General features: G+C 48.3%; 1 protein-coding gene across 2 annotated transcripts in view; it reads left to right on the plus strand.

Moving 5' to 3' along the window:
* Positions 1 to 1,990: 1,990 nt before the first annotated feature.
* CYSTM1 (cysteine-rich transmembrane module containing 1) overlaps positions 1,991 to 15,045 on the plus strand; it is a 40,253-nt gene continuing 27,198 nt past the window's right edge. The window contains exons 1-2 of one of the 2 annotated variants that reach the window (XM_014959673.1): positions 1,991 to 2,111; positions 12,459 to 12,709. In XM_014959673.1, coding sequence (XP_014815159.1) covers positions 12,478 to 12,709 — 232 coding nt within the window. In that variant the 5' untranslated portion in view covers positions 1,991 to 2,111; positions 12,459 to 12,477. Of the gene's footprint in view, positions 2,112 to 2,233; positions 2,379 to 12,458; positions 12,710 to 15,045 lie in introns of those variants that run through there. The other variant, XM_014959674.1, reaches the window with a different exon arrangement.

Genomic DNA, 15,045 nt, shown 5'->3' on the forward strand with positions numbered 1-15,045 from the left:
AAACCTGACATTCCAGGCAGCATGGATTTTCAAGTAAACAGGATTCACGTCTCCCTTCCCATGTCTGCCAAAGCAAGAGAGAAAATCACTGGTAAAAGAAAAGTGTAAAGGGGGCTGATTTCACAGGTGCAAAAGCTGGTTTGTCTTCCAGCATCTCAGACAACGTTTTTGAACGATCATATTAGTGTATATCAGGAAGTTTCCTGCCCTCGGCTGTGACTCAGTGTGGGCCACGTCGTACTTGGACACAGGTGCATAGCAGGCCTGTGTGGGAGCTCACGTGAAACTTTAGTTCTACATGTGTAACACCTCCAGAATGCTCCCACCACCTCTTAGCTAACTTCTGAGGATGTGCTGACACACCTGATGGAAACTGGGTGACTGTACCCTCCACATGTCCTTGCTCAACAGGAGACCTGTCTCTTCTCATCCCAGGGGACAGCTGGCTTGTCTTCTCTTTGTAGGAGCTAAATCCCAAGCTGTTGTATGGCATTAAATCCCAGCCTCACTTCCAGGGTACAGTAAAGATATCTGCACCTAGAAATTAATATATAATTTCTGTTGGAGCGCTAAAAAGAGTGATAACACCTGGACTGTATTAATATTTGAAGTAAGTGCAAAGTGGGTAATAAACAGATTTAAGCATCAAGTGCTATATTTAGATTTTAATGAAGCCAAGCAGTGTTCTTCAAGCTGCTTTCTCAGTTAATGTTTAACAAGATAATTGGCACTGGAGTAAAGGACAAGACAAGTTTAATGTTAACCAGTGGAACAATGTATATTGTGTCTGCTGCAGAGTACCTGGCCAGGCAGTATCATTTACAAATGCAAATGTAAATAATGTCATGGGACAAAGGGAGCCGTGCAGGAGAATGTGTCTGCAGCTTCCCAGGAGCAGAGCAGCAGCCCCTCCTGGCACCCAGGCATGGGGTGCCTTCCCCTCAGCAGCAGTAGGCCTGTTCCTCACCCCCTTTGTGCCAGTCGCTTGGGCTCACTTGCGCGGCACAAAATAACCCAGAGGAATGTTTTGTTTTGTTTTGTTCTCTTAGTTTTCTCCCATTTTACAGAGTGGGAGGTTCTGAAAGACGAAGGGAGGCAGCAGAGCTGGGGGGCAGCGGGTTGGCGATTCTCTCCCTGCAGCTAGGAAACCCCAGCCTCTGCCAGGGCAGGCGGCTGCGTGGAAAGGGCTCTCTGATGCCTCCCTCAGCCCCGTCAGCCAGAGGCTTTCATTTAGGAGGCACTTACGGTGCTGGGTTCTTCACGTAGAGCAGCGGCAGCTGCGTGTCTTTTCTCTTGCCCAAGCATGGAGCGTGTCCCACCGTCATTTGAATAACATCTTCCTGGCTGAGCCTCACTAGGGACCCAGTATTAAACTGGTCTGATTAGATTTACGAATCAATGCAGGGAACAAGGAAGCTGATTTTGGCACGCCCGGCAGTGCGGGAGCAGGGTCACCCCCCGTGGGCCATCGCCGGCCCCCAGCCCCGGGTGCCACTGCAGGCCCCAGCCCCGCGGCCCGCCCGCCAGGGACCGCCTCGCGCCGCGGGTGGCTGTCACCGCCGTGAGTCACTGCCACGCGCCCAGGGCAGGGGTGGCCATTTCACACTCTGACCTGTGTCCCTGACCCGTTTTATCAGGGCAAACCCCAGCAACTGCGTTCCCGGCGCCCGTCCCACGGCCGCGTGCTGCCAGCAGCAGGAGGCGCCGAGCCCTGCGCGGAAGGGCTGCGAGGGCGGGAGCCGCAGCAGGAGGTCCCCGACTGGCAGGGGACGAGCCCCCCCGCTTCCGCCTCGGCCCTGGCTCCCCGCAGCGGCCGCTGCTCCCGCTCGCACTCAGCCGCGCCCCGCACCCCGGCTCTCAAGCCCCCCGAGTCCGTGCCCGTCCGGGCCCCCGCCGCCCCACGGCGGGCAGGCCGCGAGGCCACGCCCCTACATGTGGGCACGCCCCCCAGGGCGGGGCCCGGGGCTTGTGACGTGCCCGCCCCCTCCTCGTTCTCCCCGCCCGCTCCGCGCGGCCAGGGGCGGGGCCTCTGCCCTCTCTGCCTGACGTCACCGGCCGCCGCGGAGTGCGCAGCAGGTGCTGTCGGCGGCGCGAGACGGACAGCGCCTGAGGTAGCGGGAAGGGGCGGGGGGCGCGGGGGAGGGCCGTGAGGGGCTGCGTGGGGCCAGGAGCGGGGCTGCGTGGGAGCTGTGAGCCCCCCGGGGGCTGTGTCCCCCCGGTTGCGCAGGGAGAGCCCGGAGCGGGCGGAGGGAGCCCGGGCGGTGGGCGGGACTGAGGGTGGCGGTTGGGCCCTTGCTGCGGGGAACGTGCTGGTCAGCGGTGCTGATGTGAGGAGGAGGAGGAGGTCTCCGGGTGAAGAGGGACCCGTCCCGCCTCTGGTAGGCCAGCTGCGGGGTGGCGGCTCTGGTGGCAGGGTCCCCGAGGTGTCCGCTGGGGTGGGTGCCGCTCCGGAGTAGGAGGGCGGGTCAGCAGGGAAGCCCCCAGGCAGGCCGGCGCCGTGGTGCTGCCGCCGCGGGGGTGTCTGGCCCTCTCTGCCCGCTCCGGCACTGCGGTTGTTGTCAAAGAGTGGCCTTGGGCTTTCTCAGGGTTCCGTGGCAGGGGCGAGGTGGCTGTGGGGTTCTGCAGCCCTGCCCCGTGCTGCTGGGGTTGTTTATGCAGCATCGTGGGGGGAAGGGGAAGGCAAGTCTGTGCTCAGAGGAGATGGGCACGTTTAATATTGATGGGCTTGTTTAGTGTAGAGCAAGAGGTCTGCTAGCACTCCCTGAGTAAAAACAATAATTCTGTATCGTGTGTTTAAAAGCCATTATGGTTGTCCTGGATTTCTGTTTCCTGTTCCTATAGCTGTTGGAGGCCTCAGGTGGATAATTTAATGTTGCGGTGAAATAGGAGAATAATTAAAGGACAACACTTGCCTCCTTTTCTCTGCCACACACATCTGGCAGCCCTCTCCAATAGCAGTGGGGAGACCCTCTCTGTCCAGGGCAGCTCCAAGGTCTGTCACGGTCATCCCTGATTCTTATTGAGCTCTGTCTGAAAGGAGAAGAAAAAAAAAGTGCTTTTTGCTTTTGGTACTTTCACCTTTGCTACGAGACCTGTGTGAGCAGAAGGTTCAATGTAATTGTCTAAGTAGGGTAAGTTTTGGTAGGTAGTAAGTGTAGGTGAGTTAAAATGTGGAGCAGCTGCCACCTCCTTTGTGCTGTAGTAAATACAGGGATGAGATGCAAGGTGTGGGAAGTGCTGCTGTGCCAGAAAACGGGTATTTTTTTTCAACTGCATCAGTTGTTTTAATAGAAAGACTAACTCTACAAACATTGAGTGGTAAGAATACTATTACTATATCAGATTAACTGAGGAGGAGACAGAAAACACTGAGACTTGATACATTTTAGTGATCATATTTCAGTGCTTTTTGAGGACAGTCAAGAACTAGTGCACATGTTGGATCTTTTGCACTGCACAGAGTAGTGTTTTTACCAAGTAGTGAAACTTTTTCAGCCCTAAGTCATCTACACTCTGCTTGTTATTCATGTGCTATAAAGGCCATCTTTGTTAAAATACTGATTTGTCATTCCCCTAACGGTTTGAGAGGGGTAACTGATAATCTGCAGAGTCTGGTGGGTGTCCTCTCTGCAGAGGCCAAGGAGGAAAAGAGAATGTCCTGTAATGGGTGGGGGGCTCTGATGTGGGTTGAGCAGCCCCTGTGAGGTGGTAGCCTGGTGTCAGTTTCAGGAGAGGGCTCCAATGCTTTGCTGCCGTGTGTCCCCCCAGGTCTATATTACATTTAAAAATAGCAGTGGTTTGCTGCTCAGAAAACCAGAGGTATTCCTGTAAGAGTAAGCAGCGATGTTCCTGCTCATAGAGTTGTGGTGGGATGATAGAGAATTGCCTGGAGGACTGTGTTTATGGTAAATAGAGGAGCTACCCATTTTCAGGGTAGTTCTGTGCATGATTAATATGTTACTTAATTTTTTCTAAGAGGGCAGAGCAAGCTTGTGTAACTCTGGATTTTCAACAAACAGGTCTGCATTTCTCCTGGTACCTGTTTGTGATTTCCTGTGGCGTGGCTGTAGGCTTAGCAGGGGGCTGTGAAAACTTCTAGTGGCCGCTGAAGACTTGAATGAAGAGGGTTCGAATGTCTGCCTTCAATATTGATGTTTTCTACTCCCTCCGCTGTGTGTTGTGTCTTTCTCAACTTCCTGCTTCTGCACTGAAACCGTATGGCTTAATGGGTAGAAAATAGCACTCTGTCATTTCTGGGAACAGGGGAAGGTAGCAAGAAGCCTGAGTCATTCAAGCAGACGGTCAGTGTTGCCAGGGCTGGCATCCTGCCGGCTGCAGCTCGGCTTCCCACGAGGCAACCTGGGGGCCTCCAACTCACCCGGGGAGGGGGGAGGTTGCCTCGCTCTAGACTTGGTTTGAAGTGTCTGTCCTGCTGCTGCCACCACCACCCTGCTCTCTTGAGGAGGGAGCTGTGCTGTGCTTTAGGGCCTGCCTGCGGCCCCTCAGGGCTGCAGGGGGCTTCAGGGAATGCTCCTACTTGGAAATGTCTAATCCCTGGTATTCCTTATGCCAGGCACTACCACTACTAAACACTGCTGCTTCTTTCACTTGCATATCAGAAAGATATATTTCTACATCAGCATTATAAGACATTGCTGTGGCTTTATTTGGTCTCATGACTTATTGAGGGCAGTGTCCTGAACTGTAATAGCTTCTCCTCAACCTCTGACAGAGTAAGGCAAAGATTTTCTTGGTTATGTGACAGCTAGGATCACTTGCTTGTGCCCTGTGACAAGGAGCCATTAAAAGATTCTTGCATGTGCCCTACAAGCATAAAAGCATCATGTTGCAACTGTAGATAGGATATGGAAAAGCAGAAAAAAATGAGGAAACGTGAGGAAAAAAATAATCTCTGAATCATTCAATTTTCCAGCCTGTAATTTCCAAAATATCATTCTGAGGTATGAGATCTTAGCTGTAGAAAATGCACGTATTTCTGTCTGCATATGCTGACTTTGCTGTGTCTGACAAGCTGTATGCTGCCCTTCAGTGTCTTTCCTGCTCAAGAGGGTAGAAAATAATCATGCAGTCGGGATAGTATCTTCCACTAAATCTGTCAGTGCATCATAGCTGGAGAGGTTATCGTGAAAGACTACTGCTGTTTCACTGCTGGGATGCTGCCAGAATACCATCTGAACATCACATGTGAATGTATTAACTGTGCTTATTAATTTTCTTGCCAGTCGTTTGTTTCGCCTTCTCAGTTGGACCAGCAAAGCTTTCTTTCTTAAACTAGACCCTGCAAATAATAGTTAAACTTAACAATCAGGTGCTTTCCTTAATTTTTGGTTTGGATATTTGTTCCACCTTAAAACTGTCTTAATACATCCCTTTAAGAACAAAATATATTTATGTATTTCTGGAAGTGTCTAATGTAACACATTATACAAAGACTTGAACAAGAGCATTGCACGCAAAGGCATTCAAAACCTGAAAGCAGGGTGTTAGCACCTGTATCTGGCACTGTGTGAAGGGCTTTGCTTTTTCCTACGTTTTGCCACAGGCACTTCTGTAACCAGGCAGAGTGCTGGTGTGTCAGCAGCAAGTGCCTTGGCTTATAACATTAGAGGGGCTGTGCTGTGTTACTTCCCAGCATAATAATTGTTAGTCTTTGGTGTTAAATTGCGTGTTCTTAAAATCTTTCCTCAACTGTCTGAAAAAATTGAAAATTTTTCACCATAAGGGTGTAGTTCAGGTAATAACAGTAGTAGACCACTGGATTTTATTTTTTTTTTTTTCATTAAGACTTTTGTTGTAGGAACTGTACAGGGAGTTCTTTCAGCTTCATCCTTTTGCCGTGCAGAACGTATAGGTGGACAGCAAACAGGAAAACTGGGCGGTAGGTTACAAGTAGAAGTTCTAAGTGTTTGTAGTGATTGAGGAGACATTGAAGCTTGTCTGCAGAAGGCAAATCCTGGCATTCAAACCAGCGTGGGCATAAGGCTGTGTTGTTAGAGAATCCCGTGGAGACAGCAGCAAGGACAGATCCTGTGACTGTGAAGCTCTGCAAAGGGCATTGTGACTGAGGCAAATACTGTCAACGTGACTACAGGCCCTTTAGAGTTGGTCAGAACCCTGGTATCCAAGAAGGCAGATGATGGGACTGGAGATGTGGGAAAGTCTGTAGTGTCAGCCTTGTACATCATTTGCACAGACTGGGCAAACCTCAGGCCTCTGGAGGGCTCAGGAACTTGAAAGGTTAAATGCCTGTTCATCCAGACCACTTCTGGTCACTCAGCAGAGCCGTCTCATCTGGTGGCTTCAGCCGCTCAGAACAGCAGCTGAGTACTTTTGTGTGGGAAGTGCCTGGCAGCCACTCCGGTGAAGGTGAGGAAATGCACATTTTCCCAATTTACCGGGGAGTATCCCAGAGACCTCTTAAGGAGGTTTGGTTTGAAAAAAGCAGCATTTTCTAGCTTTTCCTTTGATAGCACAATGCTGGGCTTTTCACTTTTGCCTAGACCTGCGTTTTAGGAAGTAAACCAGTTTTGAGCAGCTTTTGTCAGAAAAGGCAAGTGCAGTTATTGTGCAGTTCTCCTTCAGCTATTACCCTGGGCTGATGGCGAAGTGAGTGGGCAGACCTGGGAGGAGGCTCTTCCTGGAAGCAAACCATGCAAGAAGGCAATCTCTTACAATTTATCCTTAACATACCTTTCATGCAATCACTAAATGGCTTGCAAAGAAGCTGGTAAGAGGGAAACACAGAACCAGTGCCATTTAAAGGCCACTTGTCCTTTTTTTTCGTTTGCATACTGTTCATACAAAATGTAATTTAAATTCTAGGCTGGTTGCCAGGAGCTGGATTGTTGATGTTAAATGTACTTTCCATTAGAACTCTGTATTGGAAAACTACTTCCTAGTGCTGCAGGCATTGGAAGGGGTGGGTTACATGAGGGTGCCCTGGTTGCCCTTCTCAGGATCGGTGCCTCTCACCATGCCCTCCATCTTTCATCTGTTGAAAAGCCAGCTGAATCAATATCTGATATGCTCAAAATGTGATTCCTCCTGACTACAGCAGCGTATGAGGTGTGGTGCTTGTTCTGCTGTCCTAAAAACAACTTCTTGCCTTTTAAATTCCTAAAATCTGCTTTTTTTTTTTTTTTTTTGAGGGAAGGAGGTTGTCTAGGTGTTCCAAACTGCTAATCTGCTTTGGTTTTTTTAACTTATTAACCCCCCATTTGTTTTCAGAAGGCCATTTCTTGCAGTGCTCCCTATGCAACAGAAGGCATTTAACCCTGTTTCAGTACCCAGATTAGACTGTCACCTCCCCCCACATACACAGCTTTTTATTTAATTGATTGACTTGCATAAGAGATTGCATTTTGAAGGATGTGACTTGCAGGCAGCTGTTGGTAGGGACCGGTATTTCTTTGCAGGTGGATAAGCAGCTGTGAACACCCACTGTGTAAGATGGTTCTTCTGTGCATGCTCTTTTCAATTTTGCCAAGATAATAAGGTGCTGTCAGTGCCAACAGGTAGAAGCAGATTTATACTGGTCTCCAGTCACTTTGAAGGCCAGAATTATGCTGAGATGCTTGGGAGCACCAGCCTTGTAAGTGGCCTTTTGGAGGAGGAAAAAGCATAAAACGGGGTCATCTTGGCAGGGTGTGAAGGCTTTTTGTTTGGAAACTGCTCACACTAACGAAAGAGCTTTCCTTCCATCACGCCCTGCCTTGTTCTCTTCATTCTTGGTTGTTTTCCTGCATCATGTTATCTTCTGACCAAAGTCCTACCTGTTCAGGGCCTTGTACTGTGCTGCAGGCTGCTCTTGCGAAGTGAGATGGTGGTCAGATATCTAAATGAGGCTACTGACTTGGTTTTTTTCCTAGTTTGCGGGGGAAAAGTCCTTCCAGTGATTCTTAAACATAGATGGGATAAAGGTGGATCTCACTTGAATCATAATCTACCACGTGCTGATCTCTAAAAGGGGTAGGTTGTGGCAGGTTGTAGATGAGGAGACTTTCCCAGGTTGAAACTAAAGCTATTTTCAAAGACTTGAGGACGAGTCTGGTACCTGGTCAGTGAAATGGTGGACAAGACTGCGTTGGTACTTCGGTGAGCAATGTGCATGAGAAGGATGGTCCTAGCAGTACATGTGCAGTGATAGGCTCTACGTGAGTCGTTCCCACTCGGAAGGATCTTGCAGTTACAGTTCGTACGGTGCAGCTTGAGCTCTGGCATTTGGCTGTGCTGGGAGTGGGCTGGGAAAGGGGCAGAGAACAGAAGGCTGCTGCAGTACTGCACGGCAGAGCTTCCTGCAGCCTGCTCGCTCCCTCTCAGACAAATGGTAAAACTAAAGGTACAGCAATGGGTGGGAAGAATGACCAAGGAATAAGGCAGGCTTTGTAGAAGCAGAGAGTCCTCAGCTCAGGAGGGATGCCTGGAGGAAACAAAAGATAATAAATTGATGAGTGTGCTGGAAGAGGAGAGTCAGGAGCAGTGACCGACTAGTTCTGTGACAGCTGCATTGGTATGCTGACCTTGTATGAGGCAGTAAGTTTAAAGCACTCAGAAAGAAGTAGGTATTTTCAAAGCTTAATGATGAACTGTGTTTCTCCAAGGTGTATTGGTTGCCAAAATGAACAGGTTAAAAAAAAAAATAGATGTAGTGTATACAAAGCATCATAGTTCTGTACATTTGCTTTTGCTAAGCTTTGGTCAAAGACAGGTTATAGATGTAGAGGGACTTACGTTCTCGCATAGGACGGTAGTTCTTACATACCCATCTCTGCGTGTGTGTCTATATGTACATGCATATGTAGTGCCATATGTGTTCTCTGTATGACATACTCTGTGTGTATTCCTACTTCAGTGGTTTCCTTTCTTGCAGACCTTATGGAAGACAGTGCAGCCTTTTGGTAAGCTGCTTGTTTAAAATTAAAACCCTTGTTTTAGTGTAAGGAAAACAGTGGTTGCTCAGAAGTGTTGAACAAAGGACTTTGAAGATAGCTTAAGGAAGCTTAATGATATATTAACAAACTTAACCTCTTAGCAAAGGTATTAACAGTGAGGGGGAGAGGAAAGAATAGGAACATGTTTTGTCGTTCTCTTCAGGTGGACTAGTAATTTCTCTATTGCTAACCAACACCAGATAGGGCAAATGCTTAGTAACAGTCAAGACAATCTCTTTGTTTGCTGGGTTTAGTGCTTAATGTAGTTTCATATCAAGTGAGGCTGTGCAGGGCTGTACTTCCTGATGGACCTCCTGCAGTGCCATGAAAAACAAAGGGCTTTACTGATGCATTGGCTTCTTTCTTTTGAGGTTTGCCTCCAAGAGGTGCCCTTTGGGAAACCCACAGATATGAACCCTGATGCAAGCTCATAGGAGTTGGTTTTAGTTGCAGTTCACATGGAATTACTAGTTGGCGTGAGAACCCACAGCAAAGCTTGATTATACGTTTGACTAGGAGCTCAAGTATGTCTCTGAAAATTATGATTAATGATTCAAGGCTATGCCTTGCAAACACATACCCAGGTGAGTAAATAGGGCCAGTAAGCATGTAAAATCATGTATGAGTTTGTGAGAATGAGGAAAATATAAATATTGTCACATAGTTCAAAAAGGGCAAGTAAGAAAGGGTATATGCATGCCAGTAACTGGTAGTGGAAGTGGGTGACAAGGAAAAACTCTTTCCGAAAACGTAACTGGGGACAGAGACCCTTGTGAGAAGGTTGACCTTAGCAGCTGAGGCAGAGCTGGAAGGGAGTGACTGGAAGTAGTACTTATGGACCTCTGGAGGACCTGGTTTCCACAATTGCCTCCTGGTTTTGTTAAATGCCTTGGTAAATTCTTTAGGAGATTTCTGAGCTGACCTCTGGGGGTTCTTAAGAAAGGGTTTACGAACAAAAAACGTGAGCTGTGGTTTGCTGCCTTTGGATGCCTTGTGTGTATATATACACATACATATATACGTATCTAGGATGCCAGCTTACAGCCCAGAACAGGCCTGGAAGAGCTCAGAGAAGGGGCAGGTGGGTGGAGGGGCTGGCTCCTGCCTGAGAAGCAGACAGTGGGCTAGGGCTCTTCAGCCTGGAAAACAGGGGGCTCCCACATGCCTCGTCCCCTGTTTAATGAATCCCTAAATCCAGGAGGTGGCTGCTGATCCAGACCTCCTGCAGCCCCGGCAATGGGCAGGAGGCAGTTTTCTGCAGGGCAGGCAGCGGAGCTGTGTTGGGCTGGCAGCAGGCACTGTAGCTGTAGGGCAGCTCGGGGGGGCTGAGCAAACTCAGGGGGCGGACACGGGGCTCTGCTGGTTGCCGGGGCCCTGTCTGGCTTGGGCACCACATGGTTACCCTGCCATGTGCAAGGGTATGCAGGTATACACATGTTCTCTCTCTGGCCTTGTTCTTCCCTGGGAACTGCTATTTTGGGGATGATTTTCTGGGTTAGATGAACATTAGTGGCCCATTATGTCCCAATTCTCTAGTTTGTTTCATTGAAGTGAGTCGTAGGGCTTGCTGCTTGCTTTGTACTGCCTCTCTGAAGGGAGAATTTCCTTGCTGCAGACTTGGTGGAGGCATTGCAGTGCATTATGATGGTTAAAGAGCCTCCAGTTAAACGTATGTTGTGTTTGTCCATTTTAAAATGAGCAGTTAAGTGGTCTGGCCAGCCTGGCAATGGAAAAAAAAATATAAAATTCCTCTCATCCCTGGCATTGATTAAACAGTTAAAATTCTTGTCAAAGACATTAAGAAATATCATTTGAAAGGTACCAGCACTGCCTTAGCAGTTAACTGGGGCTGTGCGTGGCTTGCACAGCAAGAGGAGCAGTTAGAATGAATTCAGATGAATGACAACTGCAGGCTGGTGAGGCCTCGGAAGACTCAGCCTGCCGAGACTGAAGGGCTTCTTGGTGTCATTGTGGGAGGGACATCAGCCCTGTTCCCTTGGAGCGTGCCTCTGGAGTCGTTTGGAATCAGCAGTGCTTTCCTGGCCATCATGCGTGAGCAGGCTGGCTGTTACTGTGGGAGTGGGACGGCACTGCTTGGGTGGGAGAGCCCTGTGGTGCCTGCGCAGCAGTGAGCACCGTGACAGCAACACTCAGGCAGGAGTGATGTGTCCATAAGCAGAGAACCTGGGGATCTTTCCTTGGAGAGGAACAGACGGCACTCTCTGAGGTGATGAAACAGCAAGCCATAAACAAACAAAGCTCACTTCAACACTGTCAGGGACTGCAGCAGCTAAACATAGCCCCAGAGGCTTCACTTACTTGGCTTCTGCCTGGCAGATGACTGCTCTGGACTCGCTAAAGGGTTACAAAGGTGAAATTCTTTAATCCGTGGCATGTTAGAGCTCAGTCTAGATGTGCAAATGGTCTCCTCTGGACTCAAAATCTGCACATCCCTGAGAGTGGGTGCACACTACTTAGCATCCAGGTCTGTCTAGCCCAGCTGCTTGACCTTTCCAAAGAGGATCCTGGAGTGAGCCTCAGCAGAGGCAAATTATGCTCCTGGTATTTGTTGCTGAAGCCTGAGGTGTGTGGGAGGAGGAGTGCTGCACAGGGTCACCCTTATGCACCCTGTAATGAAAAAAGGAAATAGCAGAGTACAGGTACTTCAGTCAGGATGGTTCCTGAATACATGGTATTAAGGACACTTCTCTTCTTCAGGGAGAACCTTCAGAGACCTAACATAAGAAATGGTTTGCTTACTCATGCTGCTTAGAGGTTAATTAAAGTTGTATTATTGTGAAAGTCTTGTGTTTTGATGGCTGTACCATGAGTAATTTGTTAGATAGCTTTATGAACATCAACTCTCTGAGGTGCCATTAATGTTGCTTTTTGAATGAGACTGAGTCCAAGGTCCTGATTGCTTGTGGCTACTTAATGTTGCGTATTACTGGAAGAATAGGCAATGAGATGGGTTACAGTGTCATCAGGAAATTACTCATATCCAGTCTTGCTTCAGAGTGCTGGTCTAGATGCTTGTAACAATTAGCAGAAGTGTAATGGACGTTTGTGTTCACTCTTTCTCCTGTCAAGGCTATCAAACATGTCTGGAAAAGGCTGCAATTCTGCATGTTTGTTTTTATAATATCAACAGAAACATGAAGTAATCACCTCTAAATCTCTCTTAAAAGCAATTTAAGCATGAGTGGGAGTGGGTTTGCTTTGCAGGTGCAAGACTTTTAGATGTCTTTGGGTGAATAGTTGATGCATTACTGGAAAGCAGCAAGTTGCTCTGCTGCTGGACTCATGTCACTCAAATAACTTCAGCTCAGTCTCTGCCCCTGTGGTAGGGTTAAAGATAAATTCACTTCTTGATCAAATATTTTGAGGTCTGCTTCTTACACTTAATACAGGCCCCTCCGGAGAGTAGTCTGAAATGGGAATTATATGGTCATGGACGAAACAGACAAAAGCAAACCAGTTCTTCTGTTTGTTTTCCTTCTTCTGCAGGACAGATTGTGCATCCCACATGAACTACGAAAACCCTCCACCTTACCCTGGCCCGGGCCCAACCGCCCCTTACCCACCGTATGCACAGCAACCAGGTGGTCCTCCTGGCCCATACCCAGGCTATCCCCCCGGACCCACTGGGCCATACCAGCCAGGCCAGCCAGGCTATCAAGGTTATCCACAGTATGGATGGCAAAATGCTCCTCCGCCGCCTCCAGGACCGGTGTATGCAGATGGGCCTAAAAACACAGGTATGCCTAGCAGCCGTGGCGCCACGTAATTGTGACCCGTTCTGGTTTGCAAATGTATAAGTACATGTTGGCCTTAATGTGGTTACCAGTGTCTGACCATAATGGGGCTGGTGGAGGGGGAGACTTCTTTGAAGTAGCGATACTCTTTATAGCCTATTCTCTTGCTTCATTTTGCTGTTATGTCTTTAACATATGTTTCTGCCTGTGGGAAGATACTGCTGGACATCCTTAATGCTGATCCCTTAGGGGAATCCTTATGCTGAGGTTGTTATACATGCTTTTTGCTGGCTTTAGATTTGCCACAACTCTCATTCTGTCTGTCTTTTGGTTGATAAGTTTCAACCAAAGGCTGCGCAGTTAAAGCTTGTAATATTCAAATATACAGTTCCTACTGAATCAATGCGCATCAGTTTTCTTGAGCCCATCAATATCTATCCGAGTTATCTAATAGTGCCATTGGAATAATCCTGGGGGTTTGGGTTTTTCAGAAGCTATTATTGTTCTGTGGAAAAACACAGATTGCCAGGGAAGGGAAGGAGGGCATAGTAACTTATCTTGGCAGCTAGCTGGTCCATCTGTGTCCCATGTCCTGTCAATATGGTATGCTGCTTTATTCTGACACCCTTAGCTGTCGTGGAGCTCGCTGCAGTGCTTGGTGCAGGCCCGAGTTGTCAGAGGAGGGCCGAGAAGATGATTAAGGGACCAGAGCATCTTAATATGAGGAGAAGCTGAGGGAGATGGGACTGTTCAGCCTCAAGAAGAGAAGGCTTGGGGGGGCCTATCCATGTGTATAAGTACCTGATGGGAGGGAATGAAGAAGAGGGAGCTGGACTCTTCTCGGTAGTGTCCAGTGACAGAACTGGAAACAATGAACACAAACTGAAACACAGGTTGTCCTTTTGAACACAAGAAGACACTTTTCTACTGTGAGAGTGATCAGACACTGGCACAGGTTGCTCAGAGAGGACGTGGAGTCTCCATCTGTGGAGATACTCAAAACTTGATGGGACAATGCCCCTGGGCAGCCTGCTGTAGCTGATCCTGCTTGAGCAGGTGGGTCGGATCAGATGATCTCCAGAGGTCCCTTCCAAACTCAACAGCTCTGGGATTCTGACAAGGCTGGGTGTGGTCCCTGCCTTTTCCCCATTGGAAAGTGGAGGATTTAGCTTGGCTTTTTTTGCTTTGTCTTGCTGGTGGGGAAGGCTGCCAACAGGCTTTGGTTGTAAAATATCTGCTTATATGTCTTGGGGTGTGCTCACCCCCTGACTATCAGTACAGGGACTCATGCTGTCATGCCACCTTCAGTGCTACCTTTTAGGCTTCTCCATTGATGAAGATACTCATCCAGATTGGGAAGCCAGAAACCATCATCGCCTGTCTTCCTCTTTTGCAGTGAATATCACAAACAGAGCTATTGAGAAGAGTCTTAAGTACTTATAGCTGTTCTGGCTATCTTGGAGTGGTGGAGGATGTGGCCAGAGCTGTCAAAGGGACTGTTCTGCAGGAGGGAGCGCGGGGAGTGCTTCTGTAGAGGCACTGTGCTTTAGGTGGGACCTGCTCCCAGGGAGGAAAGGGTATTCACAGTTTCTATGTGCTTAGTGTGTCTGGCATAGTCATGGACAGACTAACATGGGGTGGAAAAAAATGAGACTAACATACCTCAAATCGAAACCTAGGTCAGTGCTTTACAGCAATGCAAGTTGTTAGCACTTTGGGCACTGCTGCTGTAAGGACCAACTGATAAAGTGGGTACCAAAGCTGACATCACTTGGAAAGTTGTCAAGACTCAGACAATTCCCATAAGGCCTTTACCACTATGCGAAGCTGTCTTTGGCCGTTACACATTAAGGTCATTCTCCACATACTGTTGTTGCCATGGCTTGGGACAACGTGCACTTGCACTTGGAGCCTGCTCAGGACTGAGGTCTATACACATTTGCTGCATTTTTGAGATAACTGCCTGCTGTGCCCTTCTACCACTTTGTGTGACTCTGTGTGCACTGTGACACAGGTCTTTTCAAAGCCCTTATTTTTTGGGAAGCTGGAGCTTGAGAAGTTCCTGGTTTTTTTCCCCAGTATTATTGGCTGTAAATGGTGGACTACTGGACCAGTGTATATACAAGCATCCCTGGATTTATATCTGATATAAGATGTCAGTGATATTCTAGTGTGGGTTTGCCAGAGGACCCAAACATAAGCAGTGAACTACGTGTGTGAGTGAACAGGAACCTGAATGTGTGCAAGTCATGAGTTCAACTTCCTATGTCAAAGAGTGAAAACCTCAAGAGTTTTCCTTTGAGAAGGAGGGAGCAGCAGCATGGTGATACTTCCCGCCA

This window comes from Calidris pugnax, unplaced genomic scaffold (assembly GCF_001431845.1).
Source record: "Calidris pugnax isolate Ruff unplaced genomic scaffold, ASM143184v1 scaffold418, whole genome shotgun sequence".
Classification (NCBI taxonomy): domain Eukaryota; kingdom Metazoa; phylum Chordata; class Aves; order Charadriiformes; family Scolopacidae; genus Calidris; species Calidris pugnax.